We start from the raw sequence: 15,187 nt of genomic DNA, 5'->3' as shown, positions 1-15,187 counted from the left end.
AAAGAAAAGAAAATGTGACACGAGCAGTGAGTGAGGTTGTCGGTGGAGATATTAATTTACCACCAGAAATAAAAGAAGAAGAACAATAATAAAAATGAGGCGAAATCTCAGTTTGAGTTTTTTTTTTAATAACTCACATAGGCTGTCGCTTTCAAATTCAAAGCTACATTTTCATTAAAAATAAATAAAAAAAGAAATAAAAAGATTGACATATACGATCTGTAAGCAATAAATAATAATTAGAGAGTGTATAATAATAATAATAATAATAATAATAATAATAATAATAATAATAAATATAGAATAGCCAAAACTCAAAAATCTCCTCCAGTTTCCTAGTTGTTACCCAACCCCCATTTGTCTCTTTTCTTTTTTTCTCTCTCCTCTCTCTCACACACACACGGCACGCACTATTCAACTATTTTCTCTCTCACACACCACACACACTATTCAAGTACTTCCTCTCTCTCACACTATATATATATATATAATCAACATTGCCGTTGGCAGTGGTAACTCAACAGCTAGATATAGAGAAGAAGAGGAAAAAGATTGAATCTTGGATACAATCCCACTTATAAATCTTTCTCTTTATATACTAGGAACTCTAAAGATAGAAAGAGAGAGAAGCTAAGAAATACTGAATCTTTTTTCTTTTTTTTCATTAGCCTACTTAATCTCTCTCCCTCTCCCATAAATAGTTAGTAGAATTAGTAGAGCTCAGACAGTGAAGAAAAATCGGATCTTGAATTGAATAAACCATTGGCTTCATATTTTTCATGGGATCTGGGCTTTCTTGATTTTCATAAAGGTACTTTCTTTTCCTAATTATTTACAATAATGTGTATAGTTAAAATAATAAATAAAACGCATTTGCTGGTAATGATGCTTGTGCAATGCCCTTTTTTTTCTTTCTGAAAAAGAAAAATTTGTTTTATATTATGTAGCATCAGTACTCCATGAGTTTTGCTAATTATTTCAGTGCTAATAATTGTGGTTGAATACTATTTTTGTTCTCTTTTTCCCTACCAATTATTGACTCTGTGATTTGTTTTTATTCCTTGCCTTGCTTTGTTCCCCACAATTGAATTATTTGAGGAATCGTATTCGTTGTCTTCATTTTCAGTTATCTACTGCCACTGATTTTCTTATTTAACTGTAATTTCACTTTAATTTTTAGTACCCTGAAGGGAAAAAAATTGCATTGTTTTTAAAACCCAGCTGCATCTCTTATTGCACACAGGTTTCTAATGGCAAATCTATGTGCTTATTGAAGAAATCACTCCTGGCCCACCAATTTAATGAATTTTTAGATTAAAATTCAAAGTTAGATTTGAATTTTTGACTGAGGTTAATTTGTTAAAGAAATAACCAGTTATAGTTGAGAAGAAAGGGGCTAATATCTTCACAATCCAATGGAAGAAAGAGACATTGTTATCGATATTGAGAGCTTTGCGGATACGATCTGTGATAATAGGCTGCCTACGAATAATGGAGATGAATTATCCAAGGGTGAAAATCCATTTATCCTGTCCGGCAATAATGTGAAGAATGTTCCGGATTTAAATAAGAACACGAAGAAAGAGAAGCGAATGTCGATGAGTGCAAAGAAACCTCCGAAACCCCCACGGCCCCCTAGGGGATTGTCTCTTGATGAAGCTGACCAAAAGCTGATAAAAGAGATTTCCGAACTTGCTATGATTAAACGAGCTAGGATCGAACGGATGAAGGCATTGAAGAAAATGAAAGCAGCAAAGGCATCTTCTGCTTCGACATCGTCTACCAGCAACTTCATAGCTATGCTGTTCACCGTTTTCTTTTGCGTTGTGATTCTTTTTCAAGGTAATCTTCTGCTGATTTTAGATTTTATGAGATATGCATTTTTATTTAAAGGGATCTATTTGTTTTTTTTTATCCATATGCTTGGCTGTTATTTGAGAAAATGGTTGCTGGAGTTAAGTGTTTGAACAAGGTTATTTAAAGTGGTATGTTGGTAATTAGGTTGTCCATCAGGAATCTTGCCGATGAACAGCACAGCCAGTGGAATATTCCCCGGTTCACCGCAGTCAAATGGAGCAAGCGAGGGCAAACTCGTTTTTGTTGAAGACCAGCAAAGTGTATTAATGGAGCTAGTTCCAGGTGGTTCAGATAGCAAGGGTGATAAAAGAAAAGATATCGGTTGATACAAATATTTTTGGTATTGCTCTTTATTCTTGATCGATACACACAGAACGGAACAGATAAGTTGCAGAATCGGAAGTTGATAAAATATGGAGATCTGTACAGTGATCTCTACGGTAATAATATTCAATAAGAGCGAATTAATGAAGTTCTATCTGTGTTGGCTATAAAGAAGAATGGTAAGTACTTTACCAGCCCAGCCAGCGGCTGTTGTGCTCTTGTTCGATCGGTGTTATAAAATGTTGGAAATTGAGATTGAAACATCTGATTTTGGGATTTGTACGTAATTTTGATATTATGATGATGATTACATCCAAATTTTGTGCTAGTCACTTTGGGACTAAATTAAACATTTTTTGGCACACACACACACACACACACAGACAGAGTTGTACGTAGTGTAATAATAATTGATATGTGGGTAACATGCATGAAGAGGGAAGGGAGGGAGAGAGTAAATGTAGGCTGATTTGTGGGATCTCTCTCCTTGTATGTATTTCATGTGCTTTGGCCTTGCATCCAGGAATTCAGTTACACTACTATGTACTACAATTAATTTCATCAAAATTTAAAACACTAGTAGTAAATAATTGTTGACTTGCTACTGTTACATACTCCTTACTACAACATTTATTAATTAATTAATTAATTAATAGAAATTAAAATTAAGCACATGGGAGGGGGGTTGAATTACCTGAAATTAGCTCATTCTTTTATTGATTATCACGTGAGTCTGCTTCTCACCCACCACCTTCTTTCATGTATGTTCATCTTCTTATTATTTATTACACAGCTTATAATAATAATAATAATAATAATAATAATAATAATAATAATAATCTACTACTTAATTCTAACCTCCACTCCCCACTAATCACATTTCTGCCATAGAATATTATGACACAAGCAGAGTGTTTGATTATGAAGAAGATATGACATGAGTATCAGATCGTCACTAATTTTATATATATTGTATTCGATCGAAACATAATCATAGTAACATTTTAGTATTTAACTTCCAATAAATAGAATATATGATCACCACCTTAACTATAAGTTTATTAATACTATATATTAGCAACGTAACATATAAATATATAATTGATTATTCGTTAAAAAACGTAACTCTGTCATGCATGTGTCATCAGACATAAATCAATATTGAATGATCAAAGCAAGTTCCTGATAATAGCTCTAGCAACGACGGCAAGATCACGCACATCTCCATTGACTTTGGTCAACGGTGATTTCCCTCCGAAGGCATCCTCGCAATCATCTGCCTCCACCTTCGCATCCGCCATCCCACCCTCCGCAAATTTGGGGTTTCCTCTCACTGCCCTCTTCGCCACCGGCACATCACCCTCCAGCACCGCTTTATACTTGTCCTTGCACTGCTTCAGCGCCTCCCTGTCTCCGCCGCCGCCGCCCTTGAGGAGCTTTTTCACGGCCGAGAGGGCTTCTTTCGACTTTGCTTCCACCGCCCCAATCATAATCAGGGCCAGCCCTGCCACGTCGGCGGCGTCGCTCCCTGGATCCGCACGGAGGGTGGCGATGCAGAGCTCGTAGATTGGGGTGTTCTTGCACGTGGATTCGATAAGGTTTTGCTGTGATTTTGCCATCGTATCAACACTTACACTACTACTTAATGTGGTGATCACTAGAAATACAGAGATTGAGATTATTGGGCTCTTCATTTTCTCAATTTGAATGGAATTTCTTTTTATTATAATTATTATTATGAGTGTACAAGATGAAACCAATAGTGTTTTGAAGAAAAGGTGGTAACATTTACTCTAATATATAGAGACTATACATACACCTTCCGTGGAAATTAATGAAATTGGATTACACATAATCTTATGCCCCATATTTCTTTGCCTTTACATTCTTTTGCTTTTTCGCTTTTAATTAATATGTTCGTTACTTTATGATTTTATTATGTAATTGAAAGATTTTACCGCCTATAACATCTACAAACAATGCCATTAAATGTGTCTTAATCCACTTTTTAAGAAGATAAGGAACATCGATCGATTGAATAGACATTGCTGTATAGATGAGAAAACAATATATATTTTTTTTTATTTTAATATATAATCTCTAATGATTATTAATATATTTAATACTTGGAAAATTAAAATCAAAGCAAATTTCTGATGATAGCCCGGGCAACAACCGCACAGCTTTATTGACCACAGTCAACGGAGATTTCCCTCCAAAAGCAGCCTCGCAGCTATCAGCCTCCACCGCCACGTCGGCCATCCCATTTTCCGCAAACTTAGGGTTTCCTCTCAGTGACTGCTCCGCCTCCGGTACATCGCCCTCCAGCACCGCCTTATACGCGTCGCGGCACTGCTGCAGCGCCTTCTTCGGGTTGCTGCCGCTCTTGACGAGGAGCTTGTTCACGGTGGAGAGGGCTTCTTTGGACTTCTCTTTTACGGCCGCCACCATTATGAGCCCGAGCCCCGCCACGTCTGCGGCGGCGCTTCCTCGGTCGGCTTGGAGTGTGTTGATGCAGAGGCGGTAGTTTGGTGTGTTCTTGCATGTGGTTGCGATTAGGTTTTGGTCCTTTATTTCTTCTGATATTAACTGCGATGGTGGTGATCAGTACTAGGATTATTGATATTAAGATTTTCATTTTGTTCATCATTATTTTTATTTAGCAGTTCTGTATTGAATATTGATGGTGGTATCTCTTTTATATATATATAACTCTAGATCACACGTTTAATTAATAAATTAACAAATAAATAAATAAAAATAAGTAGGATGGATATATATGATCAGTGACAAACAAATATATCATTGTCATTCCAATTTCCAAGTGCAACGAATTAATTGAAGATGGCAAAAGAAAGCGAAGATGATATGTATTGTTATCTGATATTTATTTCTTAAATTACCATCTTTTCTTTTCACATTATTTAAATTAAATTCACTTTTAGAAAGGGAGAAATGAAAAAGGTAGTAGGGGATTGATATTGTTTTTGCATTAATTTAAGGGAAGTTCACATGCATGTATATCCAGTTTCCAATCCAGGTGTCCGCAAATCATTTCAACACCAATTATTGATTTATTTTTTTTCCATATGTGGACTGTGTATATAATAAATAAATAATTGAATGAAATTAATTTATATGTGATTGATTGAATTGAATTATCGACCCATCAAGATCTTATTCGTGTTTTCACTTTTATTACTGAAAATTGATTTCTGTAGTTTGGGCCTAGGCGTAATACATATAGGCTTACGTTGGGCCGACCTTTTCCAGATTAAGCCCATATGCGTTTTAATTTAGTTCAACCCTAGATACCCTCACGCGCGAATCACGTGACACTCAAATCGCAAGGCAAATGAATATAGCGCGCCGCAGTTACAAAAACACGAAATATAACCCTTTCCCTTATTTTCCACCGTTGGATCATCCACCACGTCATCGATCCGCGTGGATCCCAGAATCGACGGTCCAGATCGACCCCCCACCCTCCACCCCCTTCACTTCCGAGTGTGAGAGAACACACACACCTTGCCCGTTCTTCCTCTTTCTTCCCACTGGTTTTTTAATTCACTAAATAATTTCTAAAAATCAAACAAATTAAAAGATATTTTCTTCCGAAAGTAATGGCGGTGTTTGAAGAGGACAAAATTTTTGAGGAGGAAATTGACGGTGACGATGACGGCGATGAGGAGGAAGAAGAAGGGGAGGAGGAGGAGGACGACGAGGAAGAGGAGGAGGAAGTGCTGAACAGCAGCGGCGGTGTGGCACCGTTATCTGCCATTGACGTCGATGATGACGAGGATGAAGACGGAGATAATGAAGACGATGAAGGCGACGACGATGACGATGATGACGACGACGATGACGATGAAGATGACGACGATGATGATGATGAAGAAGGTGTCGAAGAACAGGAAGAGGTAATACTGTTTGCCTTTATTTATTTTTTATTTTTTTTTGGTTTTAGGAAATTTCTGAATTAATATTATTTTTGCTTGATTTTGGAATTATTTGGTGAAATTTTGATGTTTAAACGAGTTTGATTTAGAGTTTTTGAGGAATTATTAAGTTTCCAGTGCATATACGAACTAATATTTGTTTGTTTGTCGTTTATTTCAACTCAGTTATTTACGAGTCTGTTCGTCTGCAGATTTTTTTTTTGTCGAATTTCTTTTGTTCAAGTTAGTCAGATCTGTTAGTTTTTTCATGTAATATACCACTTGTACTGTGTGAAATTATGAGTAAAATTGAATTACTTGTTGAAATTAATCAGATCTGGTAGGTTTTCGTGTAATATACAACTTCAACTGTGTGAAATTAAGAGTGGAATTAAATTACCTGTTCTTGTTGAAATTTTTCTATGTGCTGATACCCTGGGTGCTAGGTTTGCATTACCAACTCTCAGATCTGATACTAATATACTCGATTGGGTAGCTAATTTTCAGTATTCACCGATTTCATTACATGTATCTTCATAATACTTGATTTTGAATTTCATCAATGGAGAAAAAAAGTTTTTTTGTTTTTCTTGTCCTGTATTCATTACTTCATATTTTAATCGGGGCTTAGTTCTGTAAGTTGGTTTTCCACGTTTAAGAGGTTTTAAATGTTTTATACTGTTTCATTGCTAACATGTGTGCTTGGCAATTTTATCTGATAAATAGCTTAATTGTTATATACGCTGCAGTGATGAAAATTATTTGCATGTGAAGTATCTTTTTGTAGCATTCATTTGCTATTTTATTAAGCCCTGATTTACTTGTAATGGCTGTATTAAAGCAGGATGATTTGGGCACGGAGTACCTAGTCCGACCAGTGGCTCGTGCGGAAGATGAAGAAGATGCAAGCGATTTTGAACCACAAGAGAATGGCGAGGAAGATTTTGAGGATGAAGAAGATGATGACGAGGATGCTTCTGGAAAAGTGGAGGCCCCACCGAAGAGGAAGCGATCGAGCAAAGATGATGATGACACAGATGACAGTGATGGTGGAGAAGATGATGATAGACCATCCAAGCGGTAGGGGCAATCTTGGCATTTTGTCTGTCAAAAGTCTTACTTTTGTCTCGTCGTATCTTATCTTCTTACTTGGTTGTATTATCATGGTAGTAGACAATCATCATTAGGGTCAAATTTTATCATTAAAATTCGTAATATAACTTGTGTTTAGGCAGTTTGGGAACTTTCTGTTAGCTTACTGTGAGCTTACAAGTACACCCCCACATTAGTTTAGCTGTGAGTTGTCTAGGTTAATGTATTCAGTCGAATGTATTGGATATTTTCGAATGGTTTATATATTCACATTTGAGATATGGGCTTACGTAATTTTGTATTTGATACTGTTGAACACATCAAATTCATACAAATTTAAAATATTGAACTCATTATTCGTAGTAATACATGATAGTGGGACTCTCCAATTGGAGGCTAAATGCAAACTTAGAAGTTCCTTATTTGGCGGCGTAAATGTGATTTGGCTATTCGACCATCACCACCCTTGGGGTAGAATCCGCCAGGCTGGTTCTCGTTTCCACTCCCGTAAACGATTCTTAGTATTTCTTCAGGTGTTCGATCAAATGACAATGAGTCTTGATCACCTGCGAGCACGTTGCCTGAGATTCTACCCTCGGCTCCTTGTACTGGTTTAACTATTAGCCCTTCGTCTTTAAGACCCTTCTTTCCTAGCTTATTTCTTAGACTTGAGATTCTGTCGGTGAATTCTGCTACCGTGAATTCATAGGGATATACCTTCACGAAAGCACGTTGGTAGAGTAGTGTCCTAAGTACTGCATCTTGGCCTGATTCCACTCCCAAAAGCCCAGCAACAAGCTGAATTAATTTATTCGATTCAACAACAAAAAATAAATCATAATTAATTAGATTTAAGTACTATGAGAAATGGTTTGTGTAATTTATGTATATAATCATTTACCCTTTTGGAAGTGGGGCTTTTGAGTTTGGGATTTGCCCCCACATATCCGGTGAGACCAACATAAGGAATAACATAGGATGCAAGAAGATAGTTGATGTCATTCGCATAGGGATCGAAGGAAGGTTGTAGAGGTTTCTCGAATGCATTATTCATCACCGTTGCAAATGATTCTGCACTTAGATTCAGAAGTGGCCTTGGGAATCCTGGAACTGTCTTTTGGATTGCCCTGTGCAGCATATATATAAATCCATTTCATCAGATTAACAAGCACAGAGACAACTTTTACATGCATGAATTAATATAGTGGTAACCATTTAATGAAGCAACAAAGAACAAATGTTCCCACCTCAAATGTCCGAATTCTTGGAGTGCAAACTGTGCGATGATATCTTTTATGTGTGGGCTGAGTCGGGCCTTGCGAGCACCAATAGGGGACGGGCCGCCCATTGTAAGATTGGGGGCAAAAGTGTCCAATCCGCCGCCCAGAGCGCCCCATGAGAAAAACTCGGCTTCAAAATACTCCAAATTCAGTGGGAACTCCAAAAGATCAACGTCGGATTTTGGTAACTTATCGGAGCCACTGTCTTTTAAGGCGGAGGAGAGGCGGAGAAGGAGGAGGAAGGCGGTGATTAATGCGGTGGTTGAGGAGGCGGAAGTGGACAACGCCATGATGTGGTCTTTTTTGGCTTAGTAATAGTAATAGTGTATGTGTATGTGATGATGCAGGGTTGAAGTTGTTGCATGCGTTATCTTATATATATAGAGTATGGAAATTGGGAGAGTCACGAGAAATAGCAACACTTGTCAAGACAAAGGAATACTACGATTCTCTAGAATATACATTTTGGTGGTGTTAAGGTTAGGCAAGCAAAATATGGTCATAGTCTTTGTTTTCTTGAAATAAATATATTACATCATCTTTTTTCTGTGCTTATTTGGTAGTTACGTCAACTCCTTAAAACTTTCTTCCATATATCACACATTAACGATTTAAATATGTATTCTTCTTCTAATATTAGAATTTGTCATAAACTTGAGCACGACTATGATATATATATTTGGACCTGGTGGTATTATGCCATTATTACTATAATTTGTTCCGTATAAGCTATCCATCTTTAATCTCGTTATTGTTTTCCATTTTCCAACTACTTCATTTATGAATTATGAATCACTCTTTACTTATCTCTATATTAATTCAACCTCTAACTACCAGAATATTATGAATTTGGAATCATCTTTGATATATAGCTAATTGCAATTCAATCCCCATCTATAAGATTTAAATTAGCATTTTCATAAATTATTATATATAAGAATCTAAACCAGAATCATCGATGAAGATGAGACCAGTATGAGTTTATGTTATTATAAATTGAAGATGAAGGCTCAATCAATCTAAACGAATAAATTTGAAATATTTAAATATGACTCCTATCATATGGATTTAAAATCCATCCAAATTAACTAATTATGAGAACTAATTAAGAATTTGAAATCCACTGCAAAATAGATTCATCAAACAACTTAAGATGGATAATGTTAAAACTATCGACCTACTTTCTGAGCTTGTTGGTTCTTTTTTCCCGCAACTACTGCCTGTTTTTCTACAGTACTATCTTCTTCTTCATCATCATCCACATATATAATAGTATCTTCATCTTCGTTTTCCACGTCATCCTCATCATCATAATCCTCGTCATCATCATCATCGTAATCCTCGTCATCATCCATATCCTCGTCATCGTTTGTACCAGCATATAAACTTTGGAACTCGGGAGGGGGAGGACAGTTCCATGTCTCTGCCTTGTCTTTCTTTATAACAAGGTGTCTTATGATTCTCTCGTCTTTGTCTAGCAAGCTCTTGAAATCGTTTATCCATTTGGCCTCCACTTCGAAGTTCATTAAGATGTAGTGTGCATTCTTTGCTTTCTGTATCTTGTATGCCAGCCTTCGCATACCCCAGTCGCTGAATCTCCATATCTTCCCCTTCTTTTCCTTCAAGAATTCTGTATTTTATTGTACAAACATATATTTTAGATGCAGATGCTAGAATTAAAAAAAAAAAAAGGAATTAAATAATAAAAAGATGACACTAAGGTTAAAATAAAATCACCTCGGATTTTGATATTTACATTCTCAACCTGTTCCTTGTGATCCTCGTGAATTAGATATACCACTTCATAGTGCCGCACTGTAAATGTGAGGGAAATGATCACATTGAACCCAATTTCACTTAAAAACAGTACACATGAATGACAAACATAGATAAATGACTTGAATAGATTTGAAAGAATTTTTTTGTTGTTCGGATAACTATCATTCGATAATCACAATTAGCAAGTGGAAAAGGCGGACATTTCTTACTTAGATCAAAATCCATATCACTTTCAAGCTGCAGGTTCAAAGCCTCGAAAAGTTCACCTGCAAAATCAAATTTTCATCTTATCCCTCTTCCGTTTCCATTCTTTACAACAAATATATATATATAAAGAAAGAAAACAATTATTCGGCAGAGAGAAAGAAAAGGAAATATTGAAATGGTCGGTTACTTAAGAACTTACGTTCTTCTACATCTGCAAACTCTGGCATAAGCATGCCATCTTCCTCAACCTTTCTCTGAGGAAATAAATAATCACCCACATTTCAAATCAAAATACAATTGCGAAAAATGGAAATAGAAGAGCGATTGTGCATTCTTCTTCGTCAACATTTTGACAGTCTTGCAACTCGAAATACACTTAATTAAAACACAAATTCCAATCTTTATCAATTGGGTCCGTCAGTAATATCATCACAGCTCTAAGAAAAAAAGCCTATGCATTCATTCATTCTCAACGAAAATCGAATAGATATCAAAATCACCCTCTTTTGGTATCACAAATATCAAAAATCACCTTCCAGAAAATCTAAAACAGCATAAATATAAACATTTGAGATGCAGACAGACTATTACTCTCACACCCAAACTCTGTTAATTTCTCTAAGGCATTGAAAATTCAAATAAAACTGAGCAAACAAACACAACTTCGTGCGTGCGAGTCCGTATAAATAATATACAGATAAAAGAAAAAGAAAAAAAGAGACCTCTTTAAGAAGGACAGATTCAGGAAATGGGCCAGTGGATTCATCGGGCTTCGCGACAAAGCTATGGGCGTCCTCTTTCTTCCCTTTCTTATTATCTTTCTTGGCCGCTGCTACTATTGCTGATTTTCCCCTTACCTTCAATTTCTGATAATCAAATGGCAATAACCAAGAAAATGATGATGTATAAGAAGAAGAAGATGCGAATTTACGACCATTTAGTGACGGCCAGTAACAATTTTCGCCGTTCAAAGCGAATTGAGGAGATTTCAGTGCCATTGAATCCATCATTTTTTTTGCTCAAGATAAGGAAGGAACTGTATAATTATTAATTCTAAAAGGGCAGAAAGGGTTTTAGAAGGGAGAAGGGGTGTTTTAGTCATTCCGTGGCGGGTGAAAAAGCCCAATACATAATTATTAGGAAAATTTAAATATAATACTTGTTGTTGTTACCTTATGAAAACAAATTGGTTTTATATTTTAAAATTTATAATTTTGATTTTCAAAACCCCCAAGGTAAAATATTTAAATAATGACATGCTGCTTAAAAACTATTTAAGGAAGTTAACAAAATCACTAAAAAATGTATACTATAGCACACGTTTTTCCGCCAAAAAAAGCTGAAATATTCCGGTATTTATTTTAATACTTTTTAACACTCAAATATATAATATCGAAAATGTTTATCCATGTTTAGTTAATAAATAGTTTGGCGAAAAAAAATTCTACTACTTTTTGAATCGTGACCATTATCACAAAAAAAAAACGTATACTATACATGTAAACATGATCACGGTTCGATTCGGTTCCGATTTTCGAGGAACCGGAACCGAACCGAATGTTCGGTTCCAAATGGTTTCCGGTTTGGTTCCCGGAACATCCTTTAATACTTTTTTGCACTCTAATATAACGCAAGAAGTTTATCCATAAAAAGTCAATTCAATGATAACAACCAAATACTGGACACTATAAAAAGGAATTACTATGTCACAAAAGATAAAATATAAGAGCAAATTTAGTAATGAGAGTTTTAACCTATTGAGGAGGAATTTGACATGAGATTATAACAGTGAGAGTTTGTACATACTATGTTTCCATGATTATTACAACAAAAGTTTTAGACGGCAGTACGAGATCTAGCAGCAAAATGGGAGCACTTTCTAGGCTCGTTTTTTAGCCCACACACACAATTCTCGAGCACCTCATAATCCTCTTCCCAAAACAATAAAGATGCCAACTCTGGATTGTCTAAAAGGATTGTCGAAGTCAAGTATCCAGCAACTGTCCACGTCTGCTTAAGACGGGCTTGTTTACCAACAAAGCTTGCGTGTTTTGTGTCGTAATATTCTGGCCAATCATCAACTAATAGCCTTTTCTCAGCTAACTTAACTGCCTTCCTAGCTAACTCTGTTCTTCCCATCTTAATGCATGCCAATGTGAACTGAAATATATAATATATAACGTCAATCATAATGGTTTACATAAATTAAAAACATCCATCTTCGAATTATTTATAACAATCATATATATATATCACAGTAAAATAATACCTGCCACAAAAGAGTTGGCCATGATCCCCCGTTATGATAGGACCACGGGCTGCATGCAGAAATGCATATTCGTTAATTTTTTTGATAAGCATGTCTTCGTTTTAATAATACTATTTACAATAAGTGCAAAATATAAATATTCCATTATATTTCTTACGTATTCTTAGGGTCGCCTCCGGTGATTATACGCCACTCCTCGTGCTCCAGTGCAGGGTAACAAATCTTGAGAGGCATTTGTGCCACAAGATCATCCCATTTTTCTTCCACCAAATTCATTATGCCTTCACTCTGTTCGGATGTGCTCAGAGATGAAATAACGGACCAAAGATTTCCAAGAGTGAAAAACCTAAAATCCATATGAGAAGGTTGCAAATTGCCGATTAAATAGCCACCAGTATCGGGAATCCAATCTGCAAGCCAACTAGGTATTTGATCTGGATAGATATTGAACTTATTGGTGGCCTCTGCAGAGTACTCTTCTGTCTTGTAACGATAAATCTCGTTTATTTTCTTCATGTCTACCCAATAATATTCCCTCATGTGAAATGAAAGTGCACTTAGTCGGTTATTGATTGCCACGACAAGGTTCTTTGTCGACTCATTCACAGTTAGCATCTCTCTGGAGCAGCGCAAAGCAGAGTAAAATAAAGCCTACAAATCCAAAGGATGAAATCATTTAATATGTTTCCAAATTTTTGAAATATAAAAATTATATACTGTGGCAATATGCAATCTACTCACTTGGATCTCGAGAGGGTGGCCATGGATCCCCATTCTTCGATCGATCATACAAGAACCATCAGTGACTAAGAGAGTAGGGAACATGTCAAATCCATCGGTTAAACACAAATTGAGTATCAATTTTATACCAGTCTGCACATCCACTCTCTCTTGCAACGTGTAGTCGCCTGTTATTTTCCCATAGGCTCTTAGTAAAATAATCCACCATAGTCCTGTTCAAGTTATACGCATATAGTTAACGAACCTCGTAACACAAACAACTCCGTCAATCGAAGATTCAAGCAACGTAGATACAATGGAAGTTAAATTGGAATTGCTTGAATAAATGGATGCTGATAAGACATACCGGAATCAACTGGTGCAACTCGTCCAATAGCCGATTCACCAAAATCTGGATCCAAAACATCCTCGAACTCTCCATCTCGTCCGTCAAGAGGCAATGTTCTAACTTTAAAACTGGCTGGCATAAGCCCTTGTCCAGGGCTGTAGCAGTCTACGGTTTTTTCCCAACTCTAATCGAAAACCAGAAAAGAATTGAAGTTATATTTAAGAAAAACAAAATGTGAAATCAATGTTGCAAGAGCAGCATCAAAGAATATATATCAAGTCACCTGTAGCTGCAGAGTGTGAAGCAAAAAGTTCTTCACTATTTCTCCCTCCCCATTAAGTAAGAAAGCTAGAGCTGACGGGACAAAATCACGAATAAAGACTTGATCGTAATTAAGGGGCTGATTATCAGCTGGATGATCAGTAGATGCAATGGTCCCCACAGGGTTTCCACAATAGTTCACAACAGCTCCTCGAAGCAACTTCCAAGCTTCCTTCTCCACCTCAGAAACATCACCCCCAAGGGTAGATTCGGAAACCTCTGATTTACTTAATTGGTCGATATTTGCATTTTTTAAATCCTCATTTACTTGAACTTTATATTCCTTGTTTTTTTCTTCATCTTTTCCTAACAAATCTTGACCCTCCTCTATTTTCTTAATTACCAGGGGCTTCACATTGAAGCTACCTTGAATGTATAATTTCTCAAAGCTATTTTCATTTACACGGGATTCAACAGAATCTGAATGGTTCCTCGTATTTGATGCTACATTTGCTATGACACTTGTAAAAAAATTAGTTTTCTTCACCCCATTAGCTGAAGAAACCCTAGCTCGACCCGAATTCGAACCGGAGCCACAAAAAACCCTCCGGTGTGAGTCTATGGCACTCCTAAATCCTAATGCATTTTTGTCAGGACAACAATTTGTTTCCATCCAACAATACAATTGCAACTGTGATTTCGGCAAATTATATTTAATACAACGACCATGTTTCAGAAGTGGACATCCAAAAATTGATGAACTTCTTCCAAGAGTTAATATACTACAACTGGGCTTCATATACGAAATCCCTAAACAACCCCGGGTGTTCATTTTCTAGATAATATCTTAAATATGCAGTCAAACAATCAATCTTTTGCTCGAAATCAATCAATCAAGCAAGCCTGAATGCTATTTGAACTGAAGACTTTGATCTACACACCTAAGCAGCTGAGACTTAAGAAATTGATTCTTAAACCTAATGTATAGCATCAAATAGACTTCAATATATATGCTATTGAGTTGTTAAAAATGGGATCACAATGTTAGAATGATCAAGTATATACAGGTCTGCTAATTTCGAAAAATGTAATTAGCAGCTAATGAATGATC

General features: G+C 36.2%; 6 protein-coding genes and 1 pseudogene across 8 annotated transcripts; 2 read left to right on the top strand and 5 right to left on the bottom strand.

Moving 5' to 3' along the window:
* The first annotated feature begins 432 nt into the window (after nucleotides 1-432).
* Nucleotides 433-2,526, top strand: LOC105960626 (uncharacterized). 2 transcript variants are annotated; one of them, XM_012984821.2, is made up of 3 exons: nucleotides 433-811; nucleotides 1,244-1,842; nucleotides 2,002-2,526. In XM_012984821.2, exons 2-3 carry the CDS (start codon nucleotides 1,416-1,418, stop codon nucleotides 2,181-2,183), a joined length of 609 nt encoding a protein of 202 aa, XP_012840275.1. In that variant the 5' UTR covers nucleotides 433-811; nucleotides 1,244-1,415; the 3' UTR covers nucleotides 2,184-2,526. The 2 variants fall into 2 exon arrangements, with proteins under 2 accessions (XP_012840275.1, XP_088669636.1); XM_088813510.1 differs by lacking the exon at nucleotides 433-811 and adding an exon at nucleotides 840-879.
* A 634-nt stretch (nucleotides 2,527-3,160) lies between these two features.
* LOC105962330 (cell wall / vacuolar inhibitor of fructosidase 1) lies at nucleotides 3,161-3,974 on the bottom strand. The gene has a single exon (XM_012986630.2). The coding sequence runs from the start codon at nucleotides 3,873-3,875 to the stop codon at nucleotides 3,351-3,353; it is 525 nt and encodes a 174-aa protein (XP_012842084.1). The 5' UTR covers nucleotides 3,876-3,974; the 3' UTR covers nucleotides 3,161-3,350.
* Nucleotides 3,975-4,281: 307 nt separating this feature from the next.
* LOC105962092 (cell wall / vacuolar inhibitor of fructosidase 1-like) lies at nucleotides 4,282-4,913 on the bottom strand (annotated as a pseudogene).
* Nucleotides 4,914-5,506: 593 nt separating this feature from the next.
* LOC105960608 (uncharacterized) lies at nucleotides 5,507-7,492 on the top strand. 2 transcript variants are annotated; one of them, XM_012984810.2, is made up of 2 exons: nucleotides 5,507-6,101; nucleotides 6,964-7,492. In XM_012984810.2, exons 1-2 carry the CDS (start codon nucleotides 5,805-5,807, stop codon nucleotides 7,201-7,203), a joined length of 537 nt encoding a protein of 178 aa, XP_012840264.1. In that variant the 5' UTR covers nucleotides 5,507-5,804; the 3' UTR covers nucleotides 7,204-7,492. The 2 variants fall into 2 exon arrangements, with proteins under 2 accessions (XP_012840264.1, XP_012840256.1); XM_012984802.2 differs by having other exon boundaries at nucleotides 6,961-7,492.
* Nucleotides 7,368-8,850, bottom strand: LOC105960598 (desiccation-related protein PCC13-62). Its single transcript, XM_012984791.2, has 3 exons — nucleotides 8,459-8,850; nucleotides 8,113-8,338; nucleotides 7,368-8,009 (listed from the first exon to the last, which is right to left on the bottom strand). Exons 1-3 carry the CDS (start codon nucleotides 8,779-8,781, stop codon nucleotides 7,620-7,622), a joined length of 939 nt encoding a protein of 312 aa, XP_012840245.1. The 5' UTR covers nucleotides 8,782-8,850; the 3' UTR covers nucleotides 7,368-7,619.
* Nucleotides 8,851-9,511: 661 nt separating this feature from the next.
* LOC105960588 (protein REGULATOR OF FATTY ACID COMPOSITION 3, chloroplastic) lies at nucleotides 9,512-11,641 on the bottom strand. Its single transcript, XM_012984780.2, has 5 exons — nucleotides 11,200-11,641; nucleotides 10,677-10,731; nucleotides 10,480-10,536; nucleotides 10,229-10,306; nucleotides 9,512-10,121 (listed from the first exon to the last, which is right to left on the bottom strand). Exons 1-5 carry the CDS (start codon nucleotides 11,485-11,487, stop codon nucleotides 9,661-9,663), a joined length of 939 nt encoding a protein of 312 aa, XP_012840234.1. The 5' UTR covers nucleotides 11,488-11,641; the 3' UTR covers nucleotides 9,512-9,660.
* A 515-nt stretch (nucleotides 11,642-12,156) lies between these two features.
* On the bottom strand, nucleotides 12,157-15,187 carry A/N-INVC (Plant neutral invertase family protein). Its single transcript, XM_012984770.2, has 6 exons — nucleotides 14,099-15,187; nucleotides 13,834-13,999; nucleotides 13,488-13,699; nucleotides 12,904-13,397; nucleotides 12,747-12,795; nucleotides 12,157-12,637 (listed from the first exon to the last, which is right to left on the bottom strand). Exons 1-6 carry the CDS (start codon nucleotides 14,906-14,908, stop codon nucleotides 12,314-12,316), a joined length of 2,055 nt encoding a protein of 684 aa, XP_012840224.1. The 5' UTR covers nucleotides 14,909-15,187; the 3' UTR covers nucleotides 12,157-12,313.

This window comes from Erythranthe guttata, chromosome 14 (genome assembly GCF_056151865.1).
Source record: "Erythranthe guttata isolate IM_541 chromosome 14, IM_541, whole genome shotgun sequence".
Taxonomy (NCBI): Eukaryota; Viridiplantae; Streptophyta; class Magnoliopsida; order Lamiales; family Phrymaceae; genus Erythranthe; species Erythranthe guttata.
The sequence above is the reverse complement of the archived record's forward strand: the minus strand, read 5'-3'. Positions and strand labels throughout refer to the sequence as shown.

Coding starts and splice junctions, on each gene's coding strand:
- LOC105960626 (XM_012984821.2), top strand. CDS start 1,416: ATGGAAGAAAGAGACATTGTTATCGATATTGAGAGCTTTGCGGATACG. Junction 1,843..2,001: donor CGTTGTGATTCTTTTTCAAG/GTAATCTTCTGC, acceptor GTTGGTAATTAG/GTTGTCCATCAGGAATCTTG.
- LOC105962330 (XM_012986630.2), bottom strand. CDS start 3,875: ATGAAGAGCCCAATAATCTCAATCTCTGTATTTCTAGTGATCACCACA.
- LOC105960608 (XM_012984802.2), top strand. CDS start 5,805: ATGGCGGTGTTTGAAGAGGACAAAATTTTTGAGGAGGAAATTGACGGT. Junction 6,102..6,960: donor GTGTCGAAGAACAGGAAGAG/GTAATACTGTTT, acceptor GCTGTATTAAAG/CAGGATGATTTGGGCACGGA.
- LOC105960598 (XM_012984791.2), bottom strand. CDS start 8,781: ATGGCGTTGTCCACTTCCGCCTCCTCAACCACCGCATTAATCACCGCC. Junction 8,339..8,458: donor CAAGAATTCGGACATTTGAG/GTGGGAACATTT, acceptor TATGCTGCACAG/GGCAATCCAAAAGACAGTTC. Junction 8,010..8,112: donor AAAGCCCCACTTCCAAAAGG/GTAAATGATTAT, acceptor AAATTAATTCAG/CTTGTTGCTGGGCTTTTGGG.
- LOC105960588 (XM_012984780.2), bottom strand. CDS start 11,487: ATGATGGATTCAATGGCACTGAAATCTCCTCAATTCGCTTTGAACGGC. Junction 10,537..10,676: donor GTTTGCAGATGTAGAAGAAC/GTAAGTTCTTAA, acceptor TTGATTTTGCAG/GTGAACTTTTCGAGGCTTTG. Junction 10,122..10,228: donor TGTAAATATCAAAATCCGAG/GTGATTTTATTT, acceptor AATAAAATACAG/AATTCTTGAAGGAAAAGAAG.
- A/N-INVC (XM_012984770.2), bottom strand. CDS start 14,908: ATGAACACCCGGGGTTGTTTAGGGATTTCGTATATGAAGCCCAGTTGT. Junction 13,700..13,833: donor AGTTGCACCAGTTGATTCCG/GTATGTCTTATC, acceptor TAACTTGAACAG/GACTATGGTGGATTATTTTA. Junction 13,398..13,487: donor GCCACCCTCTCGAGATCCAA/GTGAGTAGATTG, acceptor TTGGATTTGTAG/GCTTTATTTTACTCTGCTTT.